Raw genomic sequence first — 14,419 nt, 5'->3', positions numbered from 1 at the left:
GGGACACCTGGGGACTTGGAGGGAGCCAGAGTCATCATGCAGAATTTAGAATTAAATGGAATCTAAGAAATCTTCATGTTCACCCCATTTTCTCTATATACAGGAGGGAAAAATGAGTCCTGAAATGGGCTCAGAGTGACCTTGCTCAGAGTGACCATCCAGCCGGCAGCCCACAGCTCTCCCTTGAGAGGCCAGGCTACTCCAGACAACAGGTTGGTCTCTGAGACCCTACTGACCGCCCCCCAGCCTGCCACTAAGAGCTCTGTGTCCCCCAGGCCCTGGGGCAGCCATGCAGCTCAGCATTTGTGTTATTGATCTGGGCGCTCATGGGCCTTGTTTGGAGTGGGAACTGAACAGAAGCCAGCAGAGAACAAGCAGAAACCCTTTGGAAAGAAGTGGGTGGAGGCCCATCAACTTTCACCTGAAGGGCCAGCAGCTCCCCAAAGTGTAGTTTCACCTCCCTGCACCCTGTGACATTGCACTTATCTGGACCTGAGGCAAAGCCAAGGAAAGGAAGAAACCCTGTTGGGGTATTTCAGGAATCAATGTAAGGAGCCACCAGGTGGGCTGCCATTCTGGCTCCTGAAATCACAGCTTCTGAGCAGTGGCTATCTATCTTTGGGAAATAAACTCCCAGCTGGGACATTGAGCTGAGGGTGGGGACCTGGGAACTGCCTCCTGAGACTCTTACCCGAGTGGATATAACCTCCAGCTCCTGGTAGGGCTTCTTCAGGACCCCAAGTCCATATATAGGTATTACATGTTTCTTTCATACATTCATTTTAAGTCATACTTTGGAATATCTGACATTAAATCCCAGCTGGCTTTGGCCATCAGCCACACAGCCTGAGTGGAATATTTACATGGGGGTAGTTAAGCACACAGATGCTGATGCCACACAGCATGGGTTCAAATCCCAGCTCTGCCATTTACCAGATGAGTGATGTTGGACAAATCACCTAACCTCAGTTTTCTAAGCTGTAAATGGGCCTGATAAAAGTTTCCCCTACGGCTGCTGGGAGCATATATTTAGTTAATTCAACTAACGTACTTAGAACAGTGCCTGGCTACAAGAAGCAGTGTTAGCTATGGCTGTTGCTGTTGCTGGTCATTCCTGCACTTGCTGCCAGAGTGTCATTTGGTCCCTGGACCTGTGGGGGGAGCTCTGTGTGGAGGGCACTCAGGGCATTCAGGAGGCATGGAGCCAGGCAGTGGCAGAGCACAGGGTGCGGTGGGGTGAATTGGTGTGGGATTCCTCCAGGCCTCCAGGTCTGCTGTGACTCCTGAGCCCTTCTGAGGGGCAGCATCTTGGGTTGCCTCCCTGCCATCCACCCTCCCAAAGAGCAGCCAGGCTGGGCTGGGCATAGCCTCTCTTTAATGAAAGTCATCGGTGCTTTGACACAGGACCAGGTTGGATGGGGAGGTGTGGTCTGGGCCCCAGGTCAGGATGCTGTCCTCCTCCTCTGCCATGGTTCCAAGGCAGGACAGGTGTGCTGGCAGGGGATCAGAAGATGTCAGGGACAATATAGTCGGTGTGAATGCCATCGATCAGCCCGGCCCCGTTGTTGTGGACGAACCAGCAGGTCACCTCGGTCCCATGCCGGGGGTCATTGCTGTAGTCTTTTTGCAAGCCTCTGGGGAGAGAGAAGTCAGCTGGGGCCACCTTTTGGAGCCAGCAGGGCTTCCCAGGAAGCCTACCCCACCCATGTGACACCTGGAGGAAGGCCTGGACAAACAATGGCAACAGCAAGGCCAGAGATGCCGGCAGGGCAGCCCACCCACCTGGTGACCGTCAGCTGGTGGTTCTTCACCACCATTGTGGCATCTGTCTTTGTGGGGCCCGAGCCCGGGCGGAGGTCAGACACTTTATAATCAAAAGGGTGAAAGAATTGTCCTGGAAAGGCACATGGGAGGCAGCAGTTATTGTCAGGGAGACTTGCTTTGCACTCAGTGGGTGCTCACTGGAAGTTTAGAGAGTTGCTTGAACTGTTTTTTGTTTTTGTTGTTGTTTGTTTGTTTGTTTTAAGGGCTTGACTCTGATAAATTGTGGTATCAAACCCACGTTTTTAGTTCACCTGCTATAGAGAAGCGGATACAGTGTCAGATGGTTGTACCTTTTTGGACCAATTCCAGATGAATCTGGCTGGGAGAGAAGTTTGACGGGTAGGGGCCCATAGAGAGCAGAGTCTACAGCAAAGCCACAAGGAGAAGCAGTGTGGCTGATGACCCATCCCACCCTGGAAGTCTCTGGGAGCACACTGGACCTTTGTGTCTGTTCACTGGGCCTCTCCCCTATCACTCCCAGGCTTACCTACACTTTAGTTTCACTGTGTGTTTGATCACAGCCTTTTAGAGGGACCAGACCCTCACCGCACAAGCTCTCTTTGGAGTGCTGAGCCTTGGAGGCCGTGTTGGAGGAGGGCTGTCCTGACACCCAGCTGCAGAGCTGACCAGTCCACTGGCTTCACCCCCCGCAGCCCACAGCTCTGCCTGCCTCATCAGCCATACCCAGCAGCCCGTGTGTCCGCGCCGACATCCTGTGACTATCCAGCACGTAGAAGCCCAGGAAGTCCTGGGGGATGGCACTCCCCTTCCACACTCGATGCAGGACGACCTCGAAGGTGCCCCCGTCCTCCACGGATACCACCAGGTTCCTCTTCCTGTTGATGGTCACCACCACCCTGCAGGGCCAGGTGGCCATGAGGACAGGTGTGGGTGCACTGCACCCTCTCCATTCCACCACACTTGTCTCTGGGACCCAGCTCTTATGACGACCCCCACCCTCACCCCCAGATGGTTGTGTGTTACCTGTTCCACGCTTCTTCCCACATGTTGCTATTGTATATGGGGCCCTTACAATGTGCTAGTCCCTAGGCCAAGCCCTCCATGTGAACTGCATCATTCAAGTATCACTCTGCTCCTATGAGGACTAAGGCTCAGAGAGGTTAAATAACTTGCCTAAGGTCACACAGCTTGGCCTCCAGCCTGTCTAATATCAGAGTCTGTTCTTTGACTCCTGCTCATCGCCTATGTCCTCCACACCAGACTCTGCCTACATCTTCCTATAGCTCTGCTGCCTGGCATTAGGCTCTGGTGCTCAGCAGAATTTGTTGAATGAATGCAGGAGTGAATGAAGGAGCAAACATGGGACAAGGCATACTAAGACAGGTGTTTAAAGAGAAGCCCAGAGACGTTCAGCAGAGAAAGAGACTAGGAGGACTTCACAGAAGAGGTGGCCTTTGTGCTGAGCCTGACGGGATGGGCCGGTGTCATGTGGTAGAGATGGGTGTGGACTGCAGGGTGAAGACGCAATGGGAGCATAGGCATCTAGGCAGCTGGGTCCAGAACACACGTCCAGAAACCAAAGGAAATGGGGGCGGGGGTTCCACAGGGTCTACATGTCTGCACGGCCTACATAGAAGCCACGTGAATGTCATTCACTGACACAGCTCAGGGGACAACGAGGGCCTGGCAGGCGCAGGCAGCAGAGCCAGCTCTGGGGCTTCTGCCTTGGTCCCCTGCCTCCCTGCCCAGGCCCCAGGCCCAGCCCCATTACTCGTCCTGCCGCAGGGAAGCCTGGTCTCTCCAGGAGAACACGGGCCCTCCTGAGCCAGGGTTCAGCGTGATGTTCTGTGGAGTCACTTCCAGCTGAAAGCCCGTCACAGGGTTTGCGATCCCCAGCCGCCCGAAGTACGTGCCCTCATGCTGCCCGGGGCTCCTGGCCTTGTTGCCAATGAGCTGCCCATTCACTGAGAAACCTGCAGTGAGGCGAGGAGCCGTCCAAGTCAGGGAGGGGCCAGCTCTTGTGAGACCCTCACCCAGCCTGCCTTAGCTCATGCCCCCTTTCTGGGAGATCCCCACACCCCACCCCTGCCACGCCATTTTTGAGGGTCTTACCTCCCGAGGGGAACCTTTAGGATTGGTACCGGCTGCACACACACTACCTCCTTCCCCTCCCCACTCCACACTAACTATCCAGTACTTAGCTCTCTGGTCTGGGCCCTGAAGGAGGTCTTACAGGACTTGGCCTGTCCCTTCTCTGTGGCCCCAGTCCCTGACCCAGGGGCAGATCACAGTAGGTGCTGCAGACACATTTGTGAGGCCTCTTCAGAGAGGCCTCCTCTGACCTGAGCAGCCAGAAAGCCCCCTCACCCTCATCACTATCCTAACACAGCAGTTCTCATGCTTTGAAATTGTCATCTAAGAATTTGTTCACATGTTGGTCTCCTTTCCCTAAACTCCGGGAAAGCAGGGACTTTGTCTCAGTTCCCACTGAGTCCCTGGGCCCTGGTTGGTGCTCAGCAAACATTTACAGATGGACCCACTGGACTGGGAGGATGGGAGAAGTGACTGAGAGATAGAGGGAGTCATTCCCATCACCCGAGCACTGCGGGGGAGATGGGCTCCAAGGCTCTCTCACCCATGCTAAGGGAAAAGTCAGCAGGATGGCTGCATACAGGAAAATGAGAGGCCCCATGTTTAAAAATTGTACAGAATTTCAAGACAGCAAGAAGAGAGCATTAAACCGAGCCTGGGGCCCTTCTAAATCTTGGGTCCTGAGCGCCTGCCTAGGTCACCTGCCCATGAAGCAGGCCCTGTGTAGGGCCCAGACAGGTAGATGGGGCGAGAAGGAGGCAAGTTGAGGTGAGCCAGGTGATAGGTACACTAAGTGTAGAAAGCGGAGGCCATGGCTACTGTCCTGTCCACAGCTGAGTGTTGAGAGCAGAGGCGCCCAGTCCTGACCTGTCTGGCAGAGGGTGGATGTCACCATACCTGTGTTGGGATCCTGCACCAGGCTCAGGACCACCCCAGGTTCTTCATTGATGTTGAAGCACAAGGTGTCCTCCTTCTGGGGCACATGGATGATGAAGTGGGGGTCAGTGTCCACTGGGGGCACAGCATGGAGTTCATTAGGTTGGGTATTGAGCAAATGGAGCCAGCCGCGGGCAAGGGTTCCAGCAGGCAGGGGTGTCCCTCAGACCCGCCCGAGGACTCACCACCAGTTACTATGATTGGCAACTTCTGGGCACCGGGGTCAGTTGGAGAAGGCTGCTGCTCAGCTGGCAGCACAAATGCTGACCGGTGAGAGTGAATGGTATTTAGAAGGAAGGCAGCTGGACTTCCCTGAAGCTGCTGGCTCTTTTTCCGAGACCCTTCCCACCCCTGAGGCCACAGGAGCAGGAGTGGACACAGAGCCCTTGATGACTCTCAGGCGATGGGAAGAGAAGTTTGGGCTGACCCTCTCTGCTTCCTTCCATGGGGACCAGGTGGGGCTGGTGGCATAAGGGTGGGGGAGGCCAGGCCCACATCAGGGGTACTGTCTGAGGGTTCCCAGTGAAAGGCCTTGAGGAGAGCTGGAGCAGAGGAAGGAAGCCTTGGGCTGTTGTTTCCTCATCAGGCATAACCTAGGGGCTTTGCTCAGGACTGAATGGACAGCCTAGAGACTGTAACATCTGGAGGAGAGAGGTATAGATCTGCATCATCAAATGGCTGCCACTTACACCTTCTCGGTCCCAGCATCTCTGTACAGGACAACAATAGAGGACAGTGTCACGGTTGCCACCCCACGTACACCTCATTCCCCAAGTGCACCCAGGGCCCCGAAGCCAATCAACTCTCCCCAGGGTCCCAGGTCTCCTCACAGACACACGCTCACACAAGGGCCCCAATAGAGGCAGGCGGGGGGCCGGGAGGGAGTGGGTTCTGGCTGTGCAAGGGTCCCCATGCACACAAGAGGGAGCTCCTAGACTGTGGTGAAGTGGGCAAGGGCATTTTGGGGAAGAAGAAACCCTGAAGGGCTGGAGGCAGGGAACTGTGGGGGTGGGGAACTGTGTGCCTGGTCGCTGGAGCAAATGCCACTTGCCCTGCCACCGGAAACCCCTTGAGAAAACCAATATGATTTTAAAACTCACCCAAGGGCAGAGAACCTGGAAGGGAGAGAAAGGGAAGAGAATTAAAGCCCAAGAGACTTTTGGCCTTCAGAATCCTCCCCAAGGCCCACAGCCTCCCCTTCTGCAGGGCCCGTACCCTCCTCTGGCTTGTCAATGATGGGCTCCAGGCCGTCCTCGTCCACCATGCCCCTCATGGTCATGGAGGTTAGAGGGGTCACGAACTGATAGGCCAGTGACATCTCCAGGATCTTGGCCGACAGCTTGGCTTTCTCCTCCCCCTCCATCTTCATCCTATGAGACAGACACCTGCTCCCAGCCCTGCAGCTTGGGCAATGGACTTGCAGTCCCTCATCCTTTCAGTCATTTGTTCACTCACTCATTCACCAAACAGGTACCGAGCACCTGCAGTGTCCCCATTCAGTGGCTGTTCTTCAAGGACCTCATGATTTAAAGACCTCCTACACGGAAAACCTGGACACTTGACATGGCTGGGGGCTGTGCCTCGGAAATGCACAGAGAACGTAACAGCTATGAGATTCTGTGCACGTGCTCTCCCCTCTGAGGCTCAGTTTGCTTGCTCATCTGCTCAGTGGGGATAATGAGGAAGTTTCCCCTGCACGTTGTGAGGATTAAATGAGTGTGTCTGGGCACGGCAGCCCCACAGTAAAGGACAGCCTCCTCTGCAGCAGCTCAGTGGGGACAAAGAGGGGGCTGCCTGTGGCCCCTGGGACTCTGCCCACACTATTGACTAACTGGTTGATATTAACTCAGTGAGCAAAGCAGAAGGGCAGTAAATCTGACCTGCTCACAACCTCAAAGGCCCAGAACCGCCTCTTCTCTGTTCACCTTGTCAGTCCAAAGGCCTTTGGGTGGAGGGTGCCCACCAGGCAGCTGCAGGGGTCATACCTCTTGGCCAGCAGCTCCTGGATGGTGAGGTAGGCCCAGAGGCGTTCGACATGGTTCTCCAGCATGTGGCCCCGCTCTTGGAGCAGTTTCTTCATCTCTTCTTCATCAACCAGGCAGGTTATCTTGAATTCTTGTCTCTCCTGAGGGTTGTGATAGAGAGAGGTGGTGAGCCATTAGGAACACAACTGCTGGCTGGTGCTTGAGGCTCCAAGAGGACCCACTCTTGTCCGGTCTCTGCAGCTTCCTTCTTAGCAAACCCCCCTTTCCTAAGCCTGCTCTCCTCATCCTCATTCATCCATTCTTTCCACAAAAGCTTGCTAAGCATCCTCCGTGAGCCAAGCTGGCCTAGGCCCCGGGCATCCCAGGACCTCGCCCCACAACCAGGCCCTGCCCTCGTGGAATTGCTGTCTCTGAGGGATGCCAACAAGCACCCATTTGTTTCAGCTATGTCGCTGTTTCCACCACGCCCTGCTCCTCCAAACACCCACCATGACCCTGGCGGGCTGAGCCATTCAACCTGCCACAGTACATGGCTGTGCCTTATCTCCCCAGCCACAACAAGGGGGCACCATTTCCTAAGGGCGTCCCATGTACCAGACACTGTGAAAGCAAATTATGTGGATTATGCCATTTACTCCACACAACTCTCCAATGCAGTGTTACCCCTGTGATATAGAAAAGGAAACTGAGGCCTAAGGAGCTGGACCCATTTGCTGAAGGTCACCCAGCTGGTCAGAGTGGAGCTGGGGTCCAGCTCAGCTCTCCCCACTCAAAGCCTGAGTTCTGCACCCTCAACCACCCTGTGGGGCTCGAGTCCACACCCAGCAGGGCAGGGTCCGGGTGTCACACACCCTGCCTCCCAGTGTGTACATGCACACACATGCCACACTGGCTCAAAGCCAGGTGCACAGTAGGTGCTCAGGAAATGCTTGTCAAGTGAGAAAGAAGAGGCTGGCCTCTTGCTCTCTCATGCCTTGAGGGAATGATGGGAGAGGTAGCACGCGGCCCGTTTTGGGCCAAGGGACTACAACTAATCAAGGCCACGTTGACCCCATTCCAGCCTGGGATATCTGCGTGTAGGAATATTCAGGCCTGGGGTGTGTGTGTGGCACGTGCAGTGGTGGGGGCACTCTTCTGGGGGAAAGAGAGGCCCCCTGGGGGAGGCAGGGGTGGGGGACAGTGTGGGTTTGGAGCCTCTGGGTGCTACCCAGCCTCTGCACTGTCCTCAGCCCACAATTTACCCCACGGGCCTGCACGTCAGCCTTGAAGTTGCTCCGTTTGTTGTCAGCAATGCGCCCGGCCACCACGATTTCCGAGCCCGCGTAGTGCTGTTTATGGCTGTGCTGGGTCAGGGCCGAGACTATGTCCTGGGGGTATTGCAACTCCACGTCCACCAGCAGGGGGTTGGCTACCTGGTCATAGAAACCCTGCAGGGATGGGGGGTGTGGCCTCAGAACTGATAGGTCGCCCAGGGCCCCCAATGGGAAACCCACTCACAAAGTGGGGTGTTGGGATCCACACTTTATAGAAAGAATCATAGGCTCAGAAATGTTAAGTAACTGGCTTGAGGTCATACAGCTAACTCGAGCCCATGCCAAAGCTTTATCTGCTACTCTAGGCTGATGGGCAAATGGCTGTGAAGGCAGGGCGTCTCATGGGCTGTTGTGGGTGGTGCACTGGGGGGCAGGGTAGGGTGGGCGAGGAGGAGACCTGCAGCTGCTGGGTGGCATCATGGTCCTGGTAGATTCTCTGGGCCCGTCCATTGTTCTCCATGGACATGATTTCCAGGAAGTTCAAGTTCACATCATGGCCAAAGCCCAAGTTGTAGAGCGGGAACTTGCCCCCGATGGCATTGCGGACGTTCTTGAGGATTTGGTAATAGTCCGTCACTCCTGTAGCCACATACCCAGGCAGTGACTGAATCCCAGCTCAAGGGCACGTGGAGCACGGGGGTGGGGGTGGGGGGGTGTTCTGAGGCACACTCCCTGGGAGCCACGCCTCCCGTCTTAGTCCATCTCCAGGCCCCACCTACATCTTGAGGCAATGCCTCCTGCTGGCTCACCTGGGCCCGCAGGAGGCATTGCAACAGTTGCTAACCTCTCATAAGCCTTGCCCATGCATACGGGTCCAGCACAAGCAGATCTGATTCTGCTCTAAAGCCTCCCATGGCTCCTTGCTGTGGCTTGCAAGGCCCTGCTGACCTGTCCACCCTTGTTTCACCTATGCTGCACGTGCAGGCTCAAGCTACCCCCTCTGCCAGGGATCTCTTCCTGCTTTTCCTCTCCTCCTTCGAGACTGAACTCATGGGTCACCTCCTCCAGGAAGATTTCTGGGACCTTTCCTGGGCGAGGTGCCCCTTGTCCGTGGTCCTGCAGCCTCCTGGCACCCTTTTCTTTCCGGGTACCCAACAGAGCTTCTGCTCCTGCGTCTGCCTCTCTCATGGGCCCTGGCCTCCTTAAGGATAGACATGTCTTGTTCTCTTGGTATCTCTTCTTGGTCCCTAGTCCTGTGCTTGGCACACAGACAGTGCTGAATACCTAGTTCATTAAACTCAACCAAGAATCCTGCCCATCCTCCTTGGCAGGCAGAAACGTCCCCAATTCCCCAGCTCAGGACAGAAGTATGCCTTGGAGCCCATGCAGACGTTACAGTCTAAACGCTGTTTTTAGATCAGTGCTTGCCTTCATCCTAAACCTTTCACCTCCCTCCCCCAGTGGTTAGGTTTCCAAGTGCAGCTTGAATGCCTTCAGGAATGAAGAGAAGAGTACCTTCTGAGGTATCCCTCCAGGTGCTTACCCTCTGTGGGCTCGCCATCTGTCAACATGATGAGAATTGGGGCATGGTTGCTGACTCCTGGGACACTTTCCCGAGCTTTGTTTAAGATCTCAATTCCCCGTAGCAAACCTCCATTCATGTTCGTGGCTGCAGAGGAGAGAAAGCAGACCCATGTATGCCTTCATTCTGAGAGGACAGAGGCAGCAGCAAGGTGGCCCGAGATGCCCGCCCTTACCCCCAGCCAGGGAGAAGCGCCGAATGAAGTCCTGAGCCGCTAGCACATTGGCGGTAGATGCCTGCACCAGCGAGCCCCTCCACGATTGCACTTCAGTCCCAAAGAGGACCAGGTCAAAGTAGTCCCCTGGCCGCATGTCCCCCAGGATTTTAAGGAGCGCCTCCTTGGTCTGTAAGGACAGACAGGACAGTCAGTGGAGAGGCAGAGCCCCAGGACAGCGCCTTCTGTCAGCTCCAGATACCCATTTCAGAGCTCCACAGGGCAGAGGGACATGGCGGACAAGCAAGAGGGGCTGGCCAGGCGGTGCCAGGAGAGGGGTTCCTGCAGGGCCCTGGGGGTGGATGAGGAAGAGGGAGAAATCCCAAACCCAGGCTCTGGTGGCAAACCAATACTGTGTGGGTGATGGGACCGAAGGAGCTTCCGTTAGGTGAACTGTTAAAGGCACGGTTTACCTGCTTCACTTTCTGGCCTTCCATGGAGGTGCTGACGTCAATCACAAAAACCAGGTTCTTGTTTAGATGAGTTAAGTTTTTGGGTGCAAAGAAGTGGGCAAAGTGGTTACCGGAGACCTGAAATACAAAAGAACGAGCGAGGACTCTCACAAGCACCCCCGCCCATCCTTGGGGTCTTGGGCCTGAAGCTTCCAGCTCACCAGGAGGTCACAGGGCTTTTCGCGTTTGACATCATAGGTCACCTTGAAGTCCCCATTCAGCAAGGTAGTGGAGCATGTGGGACAGGATTGCTGCTGACCCACGGTAGGGCGGAAAAGCACATGACCCTGGAACCATCAAAGACATGAGGCATTCATTACTGGGTTGTGTAGCTGTAAGTAGGATATTTGCAAAGACGACATAAGGGGTGTGTGTGTGAGTGTGTGTGTGTGTGTTGCACAGGCACAGAAATGAGTCAGGTGGGCCCCTCACACAGCTGCTGAGAGTACACGGTTGTAGGTGGTAGGAGAGAAGACCTGTTTCTTTGCTTATATGCTTCTGAATCACTGGGATTTTCTACCGTGTTTCCCCGAAAATAAGACTTAACCAGAAAATAAACCCTAGCATGATTTTTCAGGATGACACCCCTTGAACATAAGCCCTAATGCATCTTTTGGAGCAAAAATTAATATAAGACCCCTGGTCTTATATTAATGGTTAATATCGTACCGTGTTATTTTTGGGGAAACATGGTACAATAAGCATCACCACTTCGGGTACAAAATGAAAACAAAATAATAGCAATATGAGAACATCTGTCAACTCAAACTGTGGAGTAAAAAAGCAAGACAACCACACTGTGCTGGAAAACAGAACCCACCTGGATAAAGAGCAGAGGCTGGAAGGAAAGTCCCAGAGTGGGAGCTGAAGTACGCACTGACCTGGTGTGGGTGCTCAGGGAAATGAGGCGTGGGTTTTACTCGGTACTTTTCTATACTTCTGTACTTTCCAAATTTTCTTTAAAGACTGTTTTAGTTTTTGTTTGTTATAAAAGTAAGACATGCTTATAAAAAAAGAAAAAGAAACTTGAAAAGAATTGATAGGAAGACGAAGAACCATCCCCTTGGTCTGCTACTGAACGCAAGCATGTTTGCTAACACTTGGGGGTGTCATATTTTGTTTAAAAGGAACCATTCCAAAACTGTAAGAAACATTTCTTTTAAATGAATTGTGATGGAGTCACTCCCAAAGCTAGGTGAGCACTAAAGGGTTTGCTCCTAGCTCCAATTAAGGGTGAGTTAGGAAGCAGGGCACTAGCTGGGTATCACCCACCCATATGCCAAACTCTTCCAGGGCCTGGGGAGGGAGCAAGCAGTGCGCTTCTGGGATTCCAGTAAATGGGTGGCCCGTGATAAGTGGCAAGTGGCTGGGTAGGCCAAAGGCCTTTCCAAACTTAACATGTTTCCAAGCACCCTGGAGTTTGGAATCCTAACTTCAATAGCATATGGCCTTTGCTCATATGCTTCCCATAGGTGTGAGAAATTGAGGTTCAAGAAAGCCAGCAGCTCACCCCAGACCACGCAGCCAGTGTGAGCGCCTTCCCCAACCTCAGCATTAGGCTTTTGCTAAGTTGCTCTGAGAACCAGGAGTGCCAAATACCCCTGGGATATCAACCATGAATCGCCTGCCTCTCTCACCCGTAGGGAAGCCTGCAGCCCCTGCCTGGTTCCCATGCCAAGCTTGGACACTCCATAAGGATTGAGCCAGATTGAGAACTCTCAGAGGGCCTCCCAGCACCCCAGCCATCCCACGCACCTCTTTGCCTGAGAATGACTTCTTGATAAGTTTGGTCGCCTGTTCCTTGGAGAGGAAGGACATCTCAGCATCCAGCTTGCTGATCCCCTGGGGCTCAAAGATGTCCACGTCGATCTGCATCATTGAAGCGATTCCTGCTCTAAGGCTCACATTTGGGCCGTCATCAAGTCTCAGCCAAGAGCCCACATGTGTCCTGACCGCCTACTGTGTGCAGCACTCACTCAGCCCTCAGCAAAGGGCCTGGCAAGCCATAGGAACTCCAAAAATATTGGCCAAATGAAGATACGGATGCCTGTACCCCTCAACTTGGCCATCACTGAGGTGCCAGAGTCCTTAAGCTGCCCAGGACTTTCTGGTTTACAAGCTACCTGGACTTTCGGTATCTCTTGTAATCAATCCTTGGGGCAGTCCTGGGACACACAGAAACCCCCATTTAACAGATGAGCAAGCTGATGCTCAGAGAAGAGAAGGAGGTTGGAGGGTTCAGGGAGCTCCCTGCCCACAGAGAGCCCATTGGAGCCCACCCTGAGGAGTCAGTCCCTTCCCTGTGTGCTCAGGCCCGGGATGGCACACGATGGGTACCAAGCCAATGCTTGGAACCACAGCAAGGGAGAGGCAGGAGCCCTTCTCCTGAGAACACACCCCTGGGTGTGCAGTCACCTTCAATCTACCTCAAAATGCTGCACCAGCTGCCTGGGCTTGACCTTGATGACAATGTTGTACTGCGTAAGTATTCGCTTCAGCACCTCCTCGTAGGTCAGCCGGAACATGACCTTGCTCCGGGGACCAATGATGAGGCGGATAGTGAACTGCTCCATCGTTCTCCCCGAGGCCCTGGACATGCCACCAGAGGCAACAAGACATACAAATGGTGACATGTGGTTCCTTGTCACCTAAAGCATGGGTCTCAGAATCAATTTCTCTTATTTTAGTACTGCTCCCAGGTGTCCTTAACCCTTTCCCTGTCTTAACTAGCTGGTCAGGGTCAGGGCCAAAGGACAGGGCCCCACTTGCCCTGATGGCTGGTCTGGCAGATGGGCCAGTCAGCACCAGCCTTGTCCAGTGCACCTGTGCTGGCGTTTGGGTTTGGGCACTTTGCTCACTTCCCCTTAACCTGGGGCTGCTCTCCACCTATGGCTACCTCGCAGTCATCAGATTTGTCCTGGCTGGGGACAGAAGCCTCAGAGACTGGGCCTGCAGAGCACAGGACTCACCTGACAAGGCCAGCATTCTCTCCTGAGATGGCTGCTTTCCGGTACTGTTTCCACGCAGTCACTTTGTCCTTTATGTCCCCGATGAATGCTTTTCCATTTGCTGTGCTGCAGGGGGAAGAAGTACTCAGGGGAGGTTCCCCTTCCTGACCACACGGGTCCTTCTTACTAAAGGTGCTCCCAGCCCAGCCCCTGAGAAGGCCCTGTCCAGTGAGCACTCATGGGAGGGTGTCTCCTGTGGGCCTCCCACAGTCCACAGAGTTCCTCAGGGACCCCTTGTCAAGGACACACACATGGCAAAGTCGCTGATGAAAGCCGTCTTGGGGATCTCCACGTCAAAGGCCACTTCCTTCGCTGTGTCAGCAGTGTTGGCCACTTGGCTGGTGATGACGTAGTGGGCGAAGCGTGAGGTGACTTTGCAGTTGACTTTCAAACTCCGGATGATCACACCATTGACAGTGAGATGTGAGGGCGCTGGGGCCTTGGCTGGGGGCCTCTGAGCCAGTGAGAGACCTCATGTCATATTGGGGCTCAGCACCCGGTTCTGACGGACACAAGGGCACCTGAAGAACAGAACAGACCTCCCAGGGAGACCCTTTCGTTCTCTCTGCCCAAGACCGTGCAGTCAGGGTGGGGGAGCCCCCATTTCCAGGACACGGGAGTCCCTCTGCCCAGGATAGTAACAGAGGGGCACACCCCCAGGGGGCAGGAAAACCAAGGCTGTACTAATAGCCCACCACAGACTCCTTTGCGGAGACTCTCACTCACTGTGTCCACAGCCTGTCGCTTCTGTAAAACAAACCAGGGTCAATGTAAGTGTGACTGTTTGTTAAGGGATAGGAATGGGACGCAGCTCGTAGCTTCTTCCCCTTGGCCTCACCTCGCCAGTCAGAGCTGGTCAAGGTGAGTGAGGGTGGCCCCAGCCCCTGGGGTGAGGGTCTGTGTCCCTTCAGGGCCCCATCCAGGCCCAGCTGTTGGTTTCTGCCCTGAGGGTTTACCCACATACCTCGTTGCCTTTGGGCCTTTTGGGTGAACCCCGGGCAGGCATGGCCTGGAGGGTGAGGAGGGACACGCACAGCAGCAACCGTAGCCGCATGGCACCGTCCATGGTCTCAAGGCTCCCTCTGCCTTGTCACTTAACTCAGACCATTAATC

At 54.5% G+C, this 14,419-nt stretch overlaps 1 protein-coding gene and 1 long non-coding RNA gene across 2 annotated transcripts in view; one reads left to right on the top strand and one right to left on the bottom strand.

The window, feature by feature from the left end:
- The window catches only part of LOC148758244 (uncharacterized), a 6,206-nt gene extending 3,213 nt beyond the window's left edge, over positions 1-2,993 (top strand). Inside the window, exons 2-3 of the long non-coding RNA XR_016021305.1 lie at positions 104-212; positions 2,478-2,993. This is a non-coding gene — a long non-coding RNA (uncharacterized LOC148758244). The remainder of the gene's footprint in view (positions 1-103; positions 213-2,477) is intronic.
- ITIH1 (inter-alpha-trypsin inhibitor heavy chain 1) lies at positions 1,359-14,419 on the bottom strand. Its single transcript, XM_019724290.3, has 22 exons — positions 14,271-14,419; positions 14,033-14,053; positions 13,558-13,760; positions 13,268-13,372; positions 12,725-12,887; positions 12,054-12,167; positions 10,460-10,585; positions 10,260-10,376; positions 9,808-9,976; positions 9,594-9,719; positions 8,508-8,689; positions 8,039-8,224; positions 6,798-6,937; positions 6,028-6,182; positions 5,913-5,927; positions 5,502-5,522; positions 4,998-5,075; positions 4,774-4,887; positions 3,557-3,758; positions 2,509-2,681; positions 1,783-1,894; positions 1,359-1,634 (listed from the first exon to the last, which is right to left on the bottom strand). The coding sequence occupies exons 1-22, from the start codon at positions 14,370-14,372 to the stop codon at positions 1,505-1,507; spliced, it is 2,754 nt and encodes a 917-aa protein (XP_019579849.2). The 5' UTR covers positions 14,373-14,419; the 3' UTR covers positions 1,359-1,504.

The sequence above is a fragment of the Rhinolophus sinicus genome, chromosome 5 (genome assembly GCF_057876585.1).
Source record: "Rhinolophus sinicus isolate RSI-liver-muscle chromosome 5, RSI-T2T, whole genome shotgun sequence".
Classification (NCBI taxonomy): domain Eukaryota; kingdom Metazoa; phylum Chordata; class Mammalia; order Chiroptera; family Rhinolophidae; genus Rhinolophus; species Rhinolophus sinicus.
This window is presented reverse-complemented; position numbering and strand designations above follow the sequence as displayed.

Bases quoted from the DNA above. Each gene is read 5' to 3' on its own strand.
- ITIH1 (XM_019724290.3), bottom strand. From the start codon at position 14,372: ATGGACGGTGCCATGCGGCTACGGTTGCTGCTGTGCGTGTCCCTCCTC. The intron at 10,377-10,459 runs GTGAGCTGGAAG...TTTGTATTTCAG, and splicing joins AAAAGCCCTGTGACCTCCTG to GTCTCCGGTAACCACTTTGC. The intron at 2,682-3,556 runs GTAATGGGGCTG...CTGGCCCTGCAG, and splicing joins GCTTCCCTGCGGCAGGACGA to GGTGGTGGTGACCATCAACA.